Raw genomic sequence first — 18,721 nt, 5'->3', positions numbered from 1 at the left:
TTCCATTTCTGTCGCCAGATAGCGCTATTCGTGTCTCCCGATTTCTCGTTAAGTGGTGTATATCGGTTCAAGTATATCTGTTTGAATAGTATAAATGAAAAAATGGCCTGCAAGAGGAATGTTCTGATTGATTTAAAAGTTTTAATAAAAGATGGTTTGCTAGAGGTCAAGTCCCAATGATTTGAATAGTTTAAATGAAAAGATGGTTGCAAGAGGACACGTCCCCATTGATTTGAAATGTTTTAATAAAAGATGGATTACTAGAGGAAAGGTCTTCGTGGATGTTGAACAATGGCTTGCACGAAGATAGGCTCTAATGGATTTCAGTAGTATTCTTTAAAAGACGGAGCGTTCTTTTTTATGGTTCAAACATTCTCATTTTTATTATATTTTGGTAATGACAGGATTAAAAACAATGGATACTACCTAATCAACGATTTAAAAATTTTTACGCTTGTTTTCAAGAGTGGAGAAAGAGCCGAATGTGGTGGATATAGAAAGGAAAACAGTCATATATGAAAATACTTCAAATAGTTCCGAAAAGCGATTGAAGGATCATTATGTATGATTTCCTGGCATCACGGGGTATGTTGTTGAATGAACTTCAATATTTGTAAAGCTCCCATTGATCGGATTTAGCGGGATGCATTGAACCGCAGACACCAGATACCCAGACCGATCAGTGGCGCTTGAATCCATATAACTACAAGTCGCCCAGAATCATACGCCATCTGTCGGGGCATCGTGAAACTACTGTGCTTCACCAAGAAAAAAAATTACACTTGATAATTAACAAGCCAAATGAAAACCGTCTTGATTGAATCACCTATTAGTATTTGAAATTCTATCTCAAATATTTTCATTATCGTTTTTGTCTTCAATGTTAATTGTTTACTCTAATTAACTGTATCATAATAAGAGATGAATGTTATACAAACAATGCTGTTGATCGATTGAGATGAAAAAAAAACAAAACAAACGTAACGTTATAGCGGTCCTTAGTTCAGGGCCAATTAATTTTGAAATTCAGTTTTGATCTCAAAATTAATTTATCCGGCTGAGTAACAGTATGAAAATTATAATGTCTGTTATAAATAATTCATTGAGTTCGGAATTGTTCGTCTTAATCTGAAAGGTTGACTGCGACCAAAAAGACAAACTATTTATAACTCCTTGAAAAACTTGATTTCTGTTTCTTGACTCGTACCTACCCGAATAGCAAGGACCATGGTTTTAAAATAACCGAACAATGATTTTCAATTTAACTGTAAACTTCATCGTAGTATCTAAATATCTATCAACCGCATTTTATTTTGAAAACACCATAAATTTTAAAGTCACCGTGAAGTATATAGTTAATTCAAAATATTTCATAGTTGACGAAAATGACAGATACACGGTATAACAATAATTTAATTGTGATTATTATTGTTACGGTGTACTTCATGGTAAAATGTAAATCCGAACCGAAACGAACAATGGTAAACTTTTGGTTATTTTACACACTTTTAATTGATCGTGTATATATTTTTCAATGCGCGCCATTTTGGCAAACAAGTTTTCGCGGTCAATTTGTTTGGTTGTGCGCATCGAAATATTTTGGATGCGGTAAGTTGCTTCTTAAACTAATAATGGTTTCGAGAACTGTATTTTTTTTTTATTTAATTCATTTTTCTAGATGCTGCACAGCTCCGGAGGGCGGGCTCTAACAAAGCTCCCGGTTAATTCCCCCCGATCGGCGAAGACGGTGCGAGAAAACTATTGGCAGCCGTGGAAAATGAGCTGTGTCCTTCAAAATGGGAAAATATCGGAAAGACCTAGCCGGAATCAGAGAGCCAGGACCAGAATAGTGGCTAGTGGCCAACGGGAAATAGCCAGCCCCCTATCGGAAGTTCCACATTATAGAAACGGCCGGCGGTGATGCCGTAAAGTGCTTGGTGCTTGTGTTCAAAATGTAAAAATAAGTGATAAAATATTAAAATTAAGATTTTTTGTTGAAAAAATAAAAAAAATTATTGCAATCCTTGAGAATGTGAATTTTATTCTGTATAAACCATAAAATTGTACGACAAAAATTATATTTTTTTACCATCAATTAACCTTGATTTCCAGCTTCGCTAAATCGATCGGAATAAACGTATTTTCATGGTTTTATTGTGAAAAACTGGAAGCTGTTTTAACCATGAACTTTATATTATTGGGCTTTCCGATGTATGGAAAATCGCCATTTTTTTCATGGTCACGCTGCATAACAATACCCCTTTTTCATGGTTATTTTCGCCAAAACGATGAAATGTATGGTCGTAAACTATGAAGTTTAATGGGTATTCACGGTATTGTAGACCATAAAAATCATTGTGTAAACCATACAATTCATGGTAAAGTGAAAGTGAACTTCATGGTTTTTTCACCGTACAATTCTATTCGGGTAGATAGGTTTGAGGAGTCAAATAAGTTATTGACATATATTGAATAATATTTAAATGTGATGAATGTATTGATAATATCTTTAATCCTATTTGCCGCTGAAAGTGTTCGTGACATAATGCTGGTAGTTTCACTAAAACTTATAAATTTTTGGTAAAATAACCTCAGAAACGACCGTGTTTGTCGACCGGGCATTTTTCCCTGCTCAAATGTGCGTGAGAAATGTCAAAAAACAACTGTAAAGACCATCTCGCGTGAGCTTTCATTACGCCGTATCAAAGAAAAATGCTTCAAAAGTTATCAAATGGAAAGAAGTTGCTACTAGTTTAAGTTAATTTTTGTTTTTTAAACTGTTTGTTTACATTTTGTTTCATACGACGTAATGACAGCTCACGCGAGATTTTGGCATAATTCTAGACTGGATTGGAAAATTAACCTTAAAAGCGACCATGTTTTTTGACTTTTTTCCTCATCTGAATCCGTACACGAGAGCAACTGCGCGTGAGAAATATCAACTTAAAAATCTTTTATACGAAAAAAAAACTGCACTGAATTTGGAATATTTCAAATTGTATGTTTCAAATCCATTTCTCTTTGCTTCCGAAATTTTTTCACCTTTGACATTCAACCAAATTCTTTGATTCAAAGTTTTGTTAAAAACCATATTTCGAAAGTAATTAGTTTACTAAATGAATCCATTCTTCAAAAAACTTTAATTTTGAATAAGGGTCATTTTAATATTCCTTAACCGATGCCCAGTAAATAAGAAATAATTTCGCTGTAACTAAACTTATACATCGATTTTAATGCTTTTCCACACCACCAAAAAGAATTTTGAATGGTAAAAGAACAGTACTATCTTGATGCAAACGAAAGTCATTTTTATTTTCTTGTCGTTTTATGGAATGTCAAATATCGTATGTCTGTGTGAGTGAATTCATTTAATGTTTTGATTTTGATGTGACGAATTCACGTTTGTTTTATTTTACCCATGGATAAAATCAATTACACGTGCGATATTCAAAAAATGGTTCGAAATTTAACCATAAAAATAATAATGAAAAAATAACTTAACAACAGAACAGGAAAAGCTAAGCTATTCTTACTAAACAGACTCGGATAATTGAGATTGTTTGTCAAGAATCATCATTATGTCAGCCAACGCACTTTGTTAGAAATTGTAGTAAATTTGCAGGAAAATGCATCATCTCGAAGCTAAAAATATTTTTTCCACAACTGCCTCTTCCAGTGGGCGGTAAAAGGGCTAGTTTGATATCCAAGTTTAGTTAGATATTTTGAAAAGAAGACATTTTTCGAATGTGACTAAATTTTTCATAGAAATGGAAGTTTTAGGATTTATTGGAGAAAAAAGTAAATAAAAATCTGACACCGGTTTTTTGTTGCAGATGGTGACTTAATGGTATATTTCGCTGTTGTTTACAAATTTTATAAATATCACCTCTACTTTTGTTTTATTCAGTTTTTGTAAACCTCTATAAATGCGACAGTAATATAATTTAAAGCCACATTCAATATACTGTAGTTTTGCAATAAACAATCAGTGGAATGTTTTACGATGTCATTTCTAGCGTAACATTTCAAAAGGGCGAAACTGCCAAATGTAAACAAATCGAGTTAACGGTCATTCCGGATGCACGCGGTTGCACTTTACCTATCAAACGCGGTTTCATCTTAAAATTACTTAAAACGTTCAAAAAATTGATAGAATTCAATTGGGCGAAACTTCCTGTTGATGCATTTTCGTTGGAACGTGAAGTTACGCCTATTCAAAATGGAGTGAATTTTTCTATTCGTGTAGAGCCAAAAGGCGTAACTGAGTTGACCGTGTGTGACAAAACGGCCTAATTAGTTTTTGCGTGTAGGATGAATGGGCGTAACTTCAAAACCAAAACAAAAACGGCCGATCAATTGGGCGAAACTTGCAGGCGTAATTGAAATCGAAAACAATAATAGGGCGAAACTCGAAAATCTCTGAAATTACGCGAAAAAAGCTAAAGTTTTTGATAACCATCGAACATTAAGTGAATATAATGCACATTTTTTGATTTTGTTGATCAAAAAGTGGTCGATTTTATAAATAGGATTTGAAATGGTGTTACGAATTTTCAAACGTGTTTTTCTCGTTTCGAGCTAACTGCTAGTTTCGCCCTTTTTAAATGTTACGCTAGATTTGTCGTTTTCTCAACAAGCCCTAGATCGTTTTATAACTATTTACAAATAATTGGGTTTGTCACAATATTTTTCTACTCGGGAAACTTGAACTTACCCTTGACGGAGGTTTCGAGGTTAACGAAATCTTGCAGTTGAAAGTGATCTTCACAAATGAAGCCAAAGATGTCATGAAATGGTTACTTTTCAACCACAACGCAATAAGGAAGTGGTAAAGAAAATCTCAAGATTTCATTCAAATTTCATTTCTGTCGAAGTCGATGTATTTTTTATAAGCTTTATGGTTGAATTCTATCCACATTTGGTTAATGCGCTCCAATTCAAAAACGGTTCTTTAGTGGTTTTCGAAATATATCGTGTTATTTTTTTCTATCAAAAGTAGGTAATCGAAAACGACCGTGTTCATCGCTAGATGTAAAAAAACAAACAGCACAATGCAAATGTGTGTGTGATTTATCGAGATTTTTGCTTTTGTGTATGTGGCCGTTAGTTTCACGATAACCCGTAGATAGCGCTGCGGAACAAGCGCCAAAATCAGCCTTCAGTGGTCAGTCTGGGTATCTGGTGTCTGCGATTGAACAGACTTTATTTGGAGAGATTTAGGTGAGTGTGCGTGTAGAAAAAATAGCTACCGAATGAGAAAAAATGGTCATTCTTTTGGCGTCTTTTGAGAAGCTAAGTTCGTGCGCGACTTTACTTTGCAATTATTGAGGGAATTCTTGAAGAGAAATTCTTTCTTCGGTCACCACACTTTACAATATTCTAACAAATAATTCATTCAGAACAAAAGGGGTAAAAGTGCAAAAATAGTTAATTTTGAGTTTATAATGTATAACAATAAATTTAAATTTACTCATGTAAACGTTACTTAAAAATTCAGCAAAAAATCATGCATGAGTTTTGAACCAAAAAAAAACTTTTTAGACCCCAGAGTTTGATAAATTAAAAAATGATCCCAAATCGACTCAGTCTAACAGACAGGATTTTTTTATAATTTCTTTATTAGAAAGGGCTCCAGTTTAAGGAAAAATGAGCTTTGCGATATTCAACCAAATAATTCATTGTACCTCTGAAATTGAAATAAAAAAAATCACTTATCAGATGTAATCAGATTATAAAAATTTCTGGTTCAAACTCCGTACTTAAATTTAAAAAAAAATTAAGAATTGGAATCATTGATTAGTACCATTTTCAAAACTGTGTAATTTGGATCTTATCTCATAACAGTGAAAAAAAAATCTTTTCAAAATTTTATTTTTTAAAGAAATTTTTGAGTGCCTCGTAAATATTATGATTTGACAATAATTATTGCTATGTCGAAAGTTTGAAGGTTTGAAACGTTACTTCACTATTTTACCGTTTGCTTAACCTATATGAGGCCTTCAGACCCACAGGAATAAAAGTGCAAAAATGATTAATGATGAATTTATGCATAACGATATTTCACATTTCAAATTACAGTTGCGTTCAAAAAAGAATGAAATCACTTGAAGGTGCGCACCCACTTCCAACTTTGACAAGCTGTCATTTCTCTCTCGGTTGATATTTTTTATAAAAATTTCACAAAATCTAGGTCAAATATCCAACTAACGCTCTACAAAATTTGAAGTCTTTACAATGGCAAAGGTACAGCTGTTCCCGTAAAAAGGAAATTTGGAATTCCTTCACTAAATTTGCTGTATCTTTTACGATTTTCATTGAAAAATTTTTGAAATTTAGTACAAAAATGTAAAAATGTTTGATCCAATACTAGGCCAAGTTTCGTTAACATCGATGAACGTGATCAAAAATGGTGCTGGGTAGAAAATGAGGTTCATAATCGCCCAGCAGACGATTTCATCCATTTTTTGGACGGATGTTTGTATGGATAACATTTTAATCCATGTGTTCTTAGTTTTTTTCTTTCTCAAAATCAAAGTTTATCACAAAGAACATTATTAACTAATAGAAACTTCATTCGTATTTTGTTTAGGAAGAAAAAAAAATTCCAATAGAGTTCAAAATAAGAAGAACAGAGTTTCAAAAATGACCTGCTAATAATACCGATAAACAAATTTGATACACAATTGAAGCGAGTATTCTATTCGCTCTTGTGTTTAAGTACCAGCTCTGCTGGAACAATTTCTATTTCTAAACAAAGCACGAATGAAGTTCCTATCAATTAACGATATTTTTTGTGATGAATTATGATTTTGTGGAAGAAAAACCAGGAACACATGGACTAAGATGTTATCCATACAAACATCCGCCCAAAAAAGAATGAAATCGTCTGTTGGGCGATTATGAACCTCATTTTCTACCCAGCACCATTTTTGATCATGTTCATCGATTTTAACGAAACTTGGTTTGGTATTAGATCAAACATTTTTACATCTTTGTACCAAATTTCAAGATTTTTCAATGAAAATTTGTCAAAGATACTGCAAATTTAGTGAAAGAATTCCAAATTTCCTTTTTTACGGGAACAGTTGTTTCTTTGTTTCCCGTCATTGTAAAGACTTCAAATTTTGTTAAGTGTTAGTTGGATAGTTGAACTAGATTGTGTGAAATTTTCATAAAAAATATCAACCGAGAGAGAAATGGCAGCTTCTCAAAGTTGGAAGTGGGTGCGCAGCTTCAAGCGATTTCATTCTGTTTTGAACGCAACTGTATGTATATGTGATGTATTACGTCATTCTGGCAAACTTACTTTTGTTATTATTTATGTAAGTTTTCCCACATTACATTTAAGAACTTATAACAATTTGAGTATGTTTCTTTAGCGAGTTATGGAGGGATCTGAAGAAAAATTCATAAGAATATACTTCAAACCATCGAGCCGTGGAGATATTTTTTCCAATAAAATCTGTACTGCATATGCGGATTAAAAAAATCTGAATTAATTTATGTTTTGTGGGCCCCCGTCCTTAGTTTAAGATATCTTAAATTTTGAACTTTTAATATTGTTTGCTAGTTTTAACAACTGTTACGAGCAAAACTTTTAATTATTTTTCTCTTCGAGGGGCTCCCTGGAGCCGAGGACCCGTGGTTTTTGCCCGAATCTACTCCACTTATTTTGTTCTTGGTAGCCTCACTGTTAGAGCGAACATCAATTAACGTTTGAATTGAGGTATTATTTCTAATTCTGTCCTATGATCACAATTCAAATTCCGAGTTGTTTAAAATTGTTTAATTTAATCTTGACTCACCGTCAATCCATTCCGTCCAAACTGACCGCCATTGAGCTGATGATGCAGGTTGTTCTCGTCGGCATTGGTACTGGAACTGCTTCCATCGCCATCGTCTCGCAGCGGAACAGCCGCACTAGTGTTCGATCCATTTCCGGCCGGTCCTCCACAACTTCCGCACACCGGTGGTGGCCGATTGGTATTGCTCCTCTCTTCGTCCAGATACAAACACAGCTCCTTTAGTTCCAGATTGTCTCTTATCAGCTCCTGCTGTTTGTCGTCCAGCTGCCGCAGTTTGGTCTAAAATTTACAAAAAAAATATTTTCAAAAAAAAAATGACGAAAAAAGGCATGTTTTGAATCATACCTGATAGGCGGAAACTTCCTGCCGCATGACGCTGGCTGTATATCGTCCGAATCGTTGCCATTCCCGGGCCAACTTGCGACCCTTCTGCCGGTCATCGTCCAGGAAGCAGCACAGATCCCGCAACTCCTGGTTGTCGTCGCTTAGCCGCTGGTTAGCCTCTTTTAGCGCTCGCAGCTCGGCAAGCAGATTCTGAAAATTAAGAAAGAAAAAGAATTTCAAAAATTTTGTTTTTAAAGTTTTGATTAATTTCAGATATTCTAATCATAAGATAAATTTTTAAATTTTGATTGCAATATTTAAATTCAATTTTTGGCCACCCTAATCTATACACCATGTGGATTCTGAAACGGTTGATCAGCAATAACAGTTTTGCGCAATGCGGAAGAACTAGCTGAGCTCGCTACTGTTTTTCCAATTTCATCGTTTAGATGCCTTCCACATGTTAGGTTGGGTTACCTCCAGCTGTTTTTACTTCTGCTACTCCCCTTCCCCTCAAACTTCCCCTTTTCCCCCCTTCCCGCTTCATTCAAGGAACCGGCTTAGTCAGCAAATCTCTTCTCGTCTTTCTTCGAGCATCGATTTATTATTGTTCCAGTTAAATTATAATTTGTTAATTGAGCGGAGTTTTCCTCCCAATAACACTACACTCGGGCAGGGCGGCAAATGTGTTCCGGGTCGAAACGGTTTTTCCTCCGGGGCGAATGGCGCGGACTTACGATGTTATGATGGCCACACCAGGCTAGCTAGTCCGTACCAACTTTTGTTTCCTTTCATCTGCGAGGCCATTTTTCAACTACTATAAAGAAACAATTTTCTAACCCACTTTAGATGGGATCTTTCAGTGGGGGGAGGGGTTGTGCGAAAGCAAAAAGCCGCGACTTTGCCGCGCTAATGATCCAGACTCCAGTCAGCAGTGAAGTGGAGCGCATTCACTTTTGGGGGAAATCCTATGCAGTTAGCCACAGTTAAGAGAGAAAGGTGGATTTGTGAGGAACAGGGCAGGGCACATGGGAATCGTTCATGAAGTTTGCAGGCTGTTTCCTGTCCTACCCTGGCTGTTTACCCTTCTCACCTTTTCGTTGGAATCGGATGCGGGATGGAAAATATCAACGAGATCTCAACTCGCACAAGAAGAAAGGTAAGTACTTAGTTTTATGCGAAGTGCAGCTGCTGCGGCAAGAAGGAAGGAAGAGCGGTTTATTTTCCTATTAATCTCGGCGTGTGTTCAAAAAAAGGGAAATAGCGATCAATCAGCTGAGATAGAACATCAGGTTTCCATTAGCCTACAGTTGCGGAAAAGGTTAGCAGTGTTTGAATGACAGTCGTTTTTTGCAGTCAATATATTCCTAGGTGAAATCTAAGTGTTATAGTCAAAGCTAAAGTTAAAGGTTTCAAACTATAAAAACGCGGTAAGAGAAATGTTTTTTTCCTTATTACATGATCCTTAACTTCATACAAAAGGTTTAGATCAGACTGTTTTCGAACTTGTTCATGTACATTTTGTTGTTGTCTTGTTTTGCTAGCTACAGGGACTAACCCTCGTAAGCCCAATTCTTCCAAAAAATCATTAAATTTGGCACAAAACCGCATCAAATGGTTATTCCAAATTTTAAGGCAGAATGAGGATATTTGATCGCTGGGGATATTTTATTCCTTCGCGAAACCGGAATGTCTTACAAATACAAAATGTTCTAGGAAATTGAATAAATATGAAACAATAATGCTGTTCTTCAAACAAATTTTCAAAATTTAATTTTTTGAGTTATTGAACTTTGTTTGAAGTATTCAACAAAACGTGACATTTATATCACTTTAAAATGTTTTCTACATGAAAAAATTATTGTTAAAATATTGATTCCAGTATATCAATCGTAAGGGTATAAAAAGAACTTCACAATGACATATTTTTGAAGCAATAGTCAACTCTCAGTAGGGGAGAATGAGGATACTTGATCCCTGGGGATACTTGATTCCTTAGCTATATCTCGAAACTGGAATGTCTTACAAAGATCAAATGTTCTAGAAAAATGTGCCAAAATGAGCAAAATAACAATGCTTGCAGTTTAAAATTTTTTAACAAAATAATTGTTTGAGTAATTGAACTTTGTTTGAAAAATTTCACAAAATGTAACTTGAAGATCTTTTTTCATCACTTTATAATGTTCCTTACATGGGAAAATTATGATAAAAATATTTGTTCCAATGTATCAATCGTTCGAGCGTAAAATGAACTTCATAATGCCAAATTTTCAAACCAATGGAAAACTCTCAACTTTTTTCAGAAACAGTTTTCTAAAATGTTGATTATGGATACAATTGATCCCCTAGAGTTGGGTACAATTGATCCCCCTTCCAAACGGCATATTCTTCTTCTGAATTGATCGTTATGATCGCTGATTACTAAATTACTAATATTTATCGCAAAATTAATATTTATCAAACAATTGTCTGAAGAAAAGAGCAAAAATAATTAATTTTTTCTAAATTATAAAAAATAGCGCCTTTAAGTATGCAATGTTATTAGCGTTGAGACAAAGTTATAGAATTTTCTTCTTATAAATTGTGAAATGAGAACAAACGTGACCGAAATAGTCAATTAACATTCTCTCTTGGGGTTTTGTTTGATTTTTATACAAGGATTAGGGCTTCCTGAATAAAGATCAAGTCTCCTTCAATAGGGGATCAAGTCTCCCCTAACTTCGCAATTTTTTTACGCCCACGAAAATGCTTCTAGTTCTTCAACGGGTTCAAGTATCGTTCTAATTTTTGGAGCATAGAAACTTGAAGTTACAAGCTGTCAGAAAATGTCAAAGACGGCGAGTTGCTAATTTTTTTCCAAAAAGATATGGTGAAAATAAGAAAAGGGGATCAAGTATCCCCACTCTCCCCTATAGATTAATAAAATTTTTCCAGAATGTCTGTTATGAGTTTAATTGACCCCCAGAGTCCAAAAAGATACATTTTTCTTCTGAATGGATCGTGATCATTACGAAGCCCAAAATTACTATTGTTTGTCTAAAAAACCAACACGTATCCAGTTACAACCTGATAAAAAAGACTCAAAGATCTGTTTTATCTTAAAAATTAGAAAAATTGCGCCTGTAACTATGCAAAGGCTATATTTGTCTAGATTCGTCTCACGAAAATGCTTCTAGTTCATTTTGGAGCTCATTCATCTTTCTGACTTTTGGAGCATATAAACTTGAAGTAACAAGCCGTCAGAAAATGCAAAAGACGGCGGGTTGCATTTTTTTTTTCAAAAAGATATGATGAAAATAAGAAAAATGGATTAAGTAAATATCCCCAATCTAGCCTTTAGAAATGCCGATTGATTTATGTATGTATTTTTGTCAAACATAAGCAACTTGAAAGGTGTTTATATGAAGAAGCCTTAACCTTACTAGTCATTTAAGTCCGTGATGTATTCGGATATGTAGATCAATTTGAGATGAATTGATTGATTGCATGGCAATAAGTTAGAAAATTAAAAATATAAGAAATGGCTTTAACCCGGTCCTGAAGCACAACATTTTTCTATCATCCTCTTCTCTTCTTCAGTTTTATCTATTGACTACTAGGACGTGTCCGGGGCCTTTATTCACGATTCAAAAAGAAAGCATCAGTTTTGGGCATTGTGAATATGTTTTCAATCCCAATTTTTTTTTACCAGTGCACAAATTTGATGACCTCGGTCAATCGCGGAGCAGCAATCATTGCACTCAAAAACGTTTGTCATTCACAAAAAAAAGATCAATCTTTTTTCATTTATCATTTTTTTATTAGCTATTTTACTTTGGCAAAGTTTAAATGTGCCCACTGTATCTATAAATTTAAAAGAATAGATACAAAAAGACTGTATTTTGTTTGTGTCAGTCTAGTGTTGCCAAAATAACATACTTTGTCATTTAAATTCATTTTATATGTCTTCAGTGATGACGAATACAACTGTTGTTTTATTTTATTTTAAATTTATTTGATTTATTTTCTGTTTATTCTTCATCTAATCTATACATTACTTCTCACCTCTATTCTCAATAAAATATTTTTTTACCTAATCACAAACAACAAACAATCAACAGCAGCAGATATCGAATCCCAGATATATCCACCGGAAGGCTAATTCAAAACAAACAATCAACAGCAGCATTTAAACTCTACACTTACCAAGTCAACCTTTCTTTTTTTCACTGGAACGCCAAATCATAACAAACAATCAGAAGCAGCAGCCTTCAAAATCTGCGCCTCCTAAGCCAATTCCGTCTGTTTCACCGGGAAGTCAAATCAAATCTATCAATCAGCAGCAGCCTTAAAAATTTGCGCCTCCTAAGCCAATTCCGTCTTTATTCACCGGAAGGCCAAATCAAATCAATCAATCAGCAGCAGCCTTAAAAATCTGCACTTCCTAAGCCAATCCCGTCTTCTCCACCGGGAGGCCAAATCAAACAAGCAATCAGCAGCAGCCTTAAAAATCTGCGCTTCCTTAGCTTATCCGTCTTTTTCCATAGGGAGGCAAAATCAAAACGAACAATTAGCAGCAGCTTAAAAATCTGCGTTTCCTAAGCCAATCGATATTTTTCCACTATAACGCTAAATCAAAATAAACAATCAGCAACAGCAGCTTAAAAATTTGCGCTTCCCAAGCTTATCCGTATTTTCCAACGGAAGGCTAAATCAAGACAAACAATCAGCAGCAGCAGCCTTCAAAATTTGCGCTTTCTAAGCCAATTCAGTCTGTTTCACCGGTACACCAAATTGAATCAATCAATCAGCAGCAACCTTTAAAATCTGCGCTTCTCAAGCTTATCCATCTTTTTCGACGGGAAGACTAAATCAAAACAAACAATCAGCAGCGGCAGCCTTAAAAATTTGTGCTTTCTAAGCCAATCCACCTTTCCACCGGAAGGAACAATCAAAACAAACAATCAGCAGAAGTAGCCTTAAAATCTTTGGGCTTATTCTGCCAACAACGCCATTGTCGTGATTTCACGAACCTGACAAATCTCAATTCAGAGATTCACTCAGACACGTCTGTCGCTCACAAGAATTGATCAATGACTGATCTTGTTTTGTTTGTTTTTCCAGTGTTGACGAATACAACTATTTTTGTTTTATTGGATGTAGTTTATTTTCTGCATCTCATCTCTACTTTCCTTCTCACCCACCTCTATTCTCAATCTAAACTTCTTACGAATCGACATTTTTTTCTCACAAACTTTTATTAACAAATATCCTTCATATGTATTCCATATTCCACAACTTTATTCTCCATCCTACAAATTTTATTTAATTCCCACTATTTGCTTAAAAGATGTTATTCAAAAAGTCATTATAGCAGCGATGGATCATTCATAAATCCACCATTGAAGCTTTAAACAAGTAAAGCTATAAATTTTGTCCATTCTTAAGTGTCATTTTTGTAAAGATCAATTACAACGAAATAACCTGAATAAAGAAAGAGGCAAAACTTCTTCAAGATTTGTTGTTCAAAGAAAATGGGTTAAAATGAGAGAAAAACTCAATAATTCACTTGATAACATTTCAAATATTTCAATTCGATGACTGCGCCAGATCAAAAACATATGCCATATGTGGTGAATCGGGACAATTTTCGAGATATTTTTGTAGATTTCACGATTTGCTCTACATAGTCCTACATTTTGTGAACCTAAATCAAACTGATTAAGGTGATGAGGGAAAAAATGAGCAATAATTTGTACTATCGATTTTAAACAGCTTTTATTCACCCAAAAGCGCGCTCACCTCAAAAGGTGGCTTATTAATTGAGAAACTTGTAAACTTAAACACTGCTTACAACAAAAATACCTTAATTCAAGATTACATCGTTTTTTTAACGTAAATTCGTGATTTGTTGTTTGCTTTGAAGAAATTTTGCAAAAATTTTACCAATCCTCAATAATCAACTTTCTTTTCTTATCCACCCTTATATTCAGGAAATGTTAACGATGGTGCCTAACTCCAGGGGCGAAAATAGTTGAATCAAATTTTGGATTTTTCTGTTTAAATATCCAGCGAAAGTTAAAAACCAAATCTTCTGTGATCAACATTGTCGTGATTAATCGTTAGATTATCCATTTGTTTCCTATTCGTATCTACCCTTTTTTTTTTTTCAATTAACACAATAACACCGTCGATCCCGCCTTTCCTTTGCGAAAATAGTCTGTGTAAACTCTTTTCTTTCCCGTTACTCTGACAAAAGACAAAATTCTCAAATTTAAACAAACATAACAAACTCTTGAAAAGTGGATTATTTATTAATCATAACACTAGCCTCAAACAAAGCGCCAGAAAAAGAAAAAACAGCTGAAATATTACACATAAAACTCAAAAAAGAAATTGCAGTAAACATTAAAGTAGATTAGATTGAAATTTTAACACCTTTTTTCATTTGAAATTTTTCACCTTGATATAAGGTTAGTTAGTTGTTAAAAAAAATCAATGAGTTTAATATTTAAAACCATCTGGTAACTGCAAGTTCCGGTGAGAAACGATGAGAAAGCATTTCTACTGAGTTGACCATTGCAATAAAACAGTTTCAATCAAGTCTTTACCTTTATGGGGTGATAATCTATTTTCGTAAACAATTTTGCCTCTTTTAACATCAGATGAGTAATGACTAAGGTTCTCATATGTAATATTTGTTAAATAAATGCATCAAAATAATGAGACGTTAAACTGTAAGCGACTGAAGCATTAAGAAAGCAATTGTATTTATTTGCTTTCTGATGAACGGAGTTCAGGTGATTAATCAAGTGCCTAGTGTGAAAATTCACTCGTAACAACACCCTACATTCCATCGAAGCATTTTTTGCAAGTCGACCGGAATCTGAGTAATAATCGGTTCATACCGCGCTTAATCCTCAAGAAAGGTCTGAGCCCTGCAGAAAGACACAGCGTGCAATCGAGCAAGATAACATTAAGATTCCTCAGCTTGATCTTGCGGTTTGCAATTGGCGCTAAATTACGAAGGGTCTCTCTACAGAGATCACTGCAGTGATAATTACTTTATAATCCACTCGGAATTATCCAATTACTTGATTATGCTTTGAGTTTACAATTTTCATTTGAAAAACAGTTTGGAAAAGGGAATTTGTAATTGTTAAAAACCGTACTACATAAATTTTTATCACAAAGACAAGATTTAAAAAAAAAACGTCTGACAGTGATCAAAGGTCGCGACAATTTATGTCCTTTCTCGGAATCAAAAGGGTATTATCTTCCCAAAATTGAAAGTCTCCATCCTCAATATGAATCGACCCCGCAGTTAATTGCAGTTTTCGAGATAAACCTTAGAAAACTTTTTTCAATCGATACCATAATACTGTTTTATTGCTTCCATTTCGAACGCCTGATTCACTCAACCCAAACGATTTTCGTAAGCTTATGGCTAGTAAATTTTGGATTGACGCTAACAGACTGACTCTTAAACTGAAATTAGTCACTGACTTCGAGCACGGCATGTTTCGGCATTAAACCTTTTGCGATGCGTATTCGTTTCTTTCCCCCTTCTCTATCTAAATCGCCCTGCTGACCTACAATAGGTGCCGTTATCTTGATAGACTATTAACACCTTCTCAAACTGGCAGACCCATAATCGGAACACGAGTAAAAAAATGCCCCTTTCTGGAAGGATCAAACCTTTTCGTTCAGACACCCACCCACCCATCTCGGTGCTTATGGCCGCTTTCCATCATCAACGATAAATACCCAATGCGATGTTCTTTAAGGGACCGACCGATATAGCCGAAAACAACATATGGCTCACGATCACGATTTGAGAAATACACTTAATTAGCACCTCCCTTTTGGGCCAAAGCGTAAGAGACTGCCGCCGTTCGGTTTTTCTGTGGATTGTGACCGATGCTGGATGTGTAACAGAAGTCAGTGGTTCTCATTTTAAAAAAAAAAGTATTAAAAAAGTAGTTTAGTTTAGTCTGTAAAGTTCATAGCGGGTGAGGCAATACTACAATAGGGGTTTATGTGTAAACCATAATTTATTTCAACTACAATACCACCCTAAAAAAGTAAGCCCATTTTTGAAGCCTAATAACTTTTTAATCTTAATTCGAATCAAATTGCAGTCTTCGGATGAAATATTTTTCATAATTTAGGCTTCAAGAAAACCCGTTTTCAAAAGAAATTGGCCAAAGGAAACCAAAGTTATTGATGACAAACTAATTTTTCATGTTTCTCCCGAACAAAATATCTCAAAATCCCATACGAACTCGAAGGCTCGTTGACCCCTTCCCGTGTTACGATCTGGCCCAAATTTGGCATGAAATCTTGCACTAGGCCAAGGATCAATTTTAGCCTGCAGCGCACAACATTTAACAGGTTTTGAATTTCCTATACAAATTTGGGGCAGTCTAGTAGGTATGTTATAATTTTGAATCATCATAGCTCAGGTTTTGCGAAAATTGCCATATTTCCGAAAAGTTAACGCACCTCTCGAGGATTAACGTATAATATTTTTCAACAGAGGATAGATTGTAGAATATGATTTATCTGTTATGTAAATTTTTCGTTATAAATCCAAAATTTTAAATTAAGATCATGGATCGTTGATAACTGTCTAAAACTAATAATTTTTTCTTTAATTTCGATAGTCAATTCATGATTGTCTATGTATTTTTTTATACTAACCACTGAAATAAATATTCTCAATTTTTCAATTCTGAAAAGAACCCAAAAATCAATGGCTGATACTTTTCTTATTTTTGAAAGTTTTTTTTTCTTCATATTTTTAAATAAGGCATGCATAATAACACCGTATGTTCATAATTAGCTACATGTCTAGGGCAGGGATGAGCAATACAAGGCCCGCGGGCTGCTTCCAGCTTTCGAGACCCTATTGTGCGGCCACGAAGCCTTTCCGAAATTTTTCTTGAATAATTTCTCGAATTTCTCCTGTGATAGTTTATTAGTTTTTGACTGTTTCAATCCTTCGAATATATGCAAACTCTTTTTTTTTTTTTTTTCAATGTGTACATAAACTTTCTACTGGCAGATTCATGATGTGAAATTTTTATTTAAAAAATTTGTTTTCTACTGTCCGTCAGCTTCAAAATAAGACAATTTTAATGAAAATCTTGGCTACCCGTGATCTATAATGATCCGAAAAAATAAGGAATTTCGGAATCCTTTCTATGACTTACAAAAGTCAATAAACCGGAAATAGTTGATTTTTCGCTGATTTGTTTAAAAATGCATTTCGCGAGTTTTGGTTTGGATTTATCCTCCATCATTCAGATTCGTGACATTTTTTTTTAAAGGGGTAAGTACAATACCATTATCAGAAACGAAATATTGGAGTGTTTTTTCTAATTTAAAATACAATTTTCCCAATTTTTCTTTTAAGGGTTTTCAAACTGAAAATCAATAATATGATAATTTGATCAAATTGAAACGCTTATTTCAAAGACAATCAAATTCTCGTAAAAAAACAATATCATAACAAGTGAAATACCTTTCTTCCTCAATACAAGCGGATATGACTATCCTCATCTCAGTTATAAACATGGGTAGGCGCTTTAAGATTTCATATCAACATGACTTAGCATTGAAATTGTCAAAAAAGATTTGTGTTCTTTACAAAACCTATATTGCAATTTAATATTTGATCCAAAAAATCTGTAAAGGTATTCCAAACATCGATAAATTTTCTATTAACTAGGTAACTTAGAAAACCTATCCCAGTAGCACTAAATTTTTTTTTAAATCTTAAAAAAATATACACTAAAGAATGTAAACACTAGCCTAGATTCTAAGATAAAATTTGCTCGGAAATTTGTGAATTTGTTTTTGTTATTTTTAAGAATTTCAGCAAATTTACTCAACATATTTTGTTAAAAATATTGTTTCGACAATTGTAGGAGAAAATCAACGTTCTGGAGATAAATTTCAACTATGGAAAGACTATTTGAGAATGCGTACAAAAAACCGAAATTTTGATCAGGGCATTTGAACAACGCTTCAACGTCAAATGTTGAAAAAACAGGTTTTAAAAAAATATATATATCTCGTTTTTAAGTTATTGCCATATGTAGCTCCACAAGACTTTTGAATGAAAGTTATGAGTAGGTACCGCCGCACACAGGAGTATTTCACCCAAAAACCTGGCCAAAAGTCAAAATTTAAAAATGAATTATTACTATGATTTTTGAGTTCATTTGTCTTGAATACATTTCTTCAATATTTAGTTTTTTCACGAGCTATAGCGGCTGTCGGAACTTCAATATTTTTATCAACTGGAATTTTACAACAAACCGTATAAAAATCGAGTCACAGTTCAACATGTGATTACTGGTTTGAGAATTGACTTAACAACAAATTTTGAAAAGCAGAATTTAAATGAATGTTAAAATGTTATATTTGAGGATAAGTGGTTGCCAAAAAGTAATTTGGGTACTGTACGTGGAGCTTTCAAAAACTATTTATAGTTACGAGTTAAAAATCGAGAATTTATTCTAATTAATTGGGAAATTTTTATTTTCAATATGAACGTTCATTTTTTAGAGCTGAACTGTTGTTTTTTCATCATAGGCTGAGCTGTT

At 34.2% G+C, this 18,721-nt stretch overlaps 1 protein-coding gene across 1 annotated transcript in view; it reads right to left on the bottom strand.

Moving 5' to 3' along the window:
• The window catches only part of LOC129748224 (histone-lysine N-methyltransferase 2D-like), a 75,397-nt gene that overhangs the window by 4,628 nt on the left and 52,048 nt on the right, over nucleotides 1-18,721 (bottom strand). The window contains exons 2-3 of the mRNA XM_055742748.1: nucleotides 8,151-8,339; nucleotides 7,806-8,084 (exon numbers count right to left, since the gene is read on the bottom strand). Coding sequence (XP_055598723.1) covers nucleotides 7,806-8,084; nucleotides 8,151-8,339 — 468 coding nt within the window. The remainder of the gene's footprint in view (nucleotides 1-7,805; nucleotides 8,085-8,150; nucleotides 8,340-18,721) is intronic.

This window comes from Uranotaenia lowii, chromosome 2, assembly GCF_029784155.1.
Source record: "Uranotaenia lowii strain MFRU-FL chromosome 2, ASM2978415v1, whole genome shotgun sequence".
NCBI classification, from domain to species: domain Eukaryota; kingdom Metazoa; phylum Arthropoda; class Insecta; order Diptera; family Culicidae; genus Uranotaenia; species Uranotaenia lowii.
Note: the sequence above shows the minus strand (reverse complement) of the source record. Positions and strands in the feature narration are given on the sequence as shown.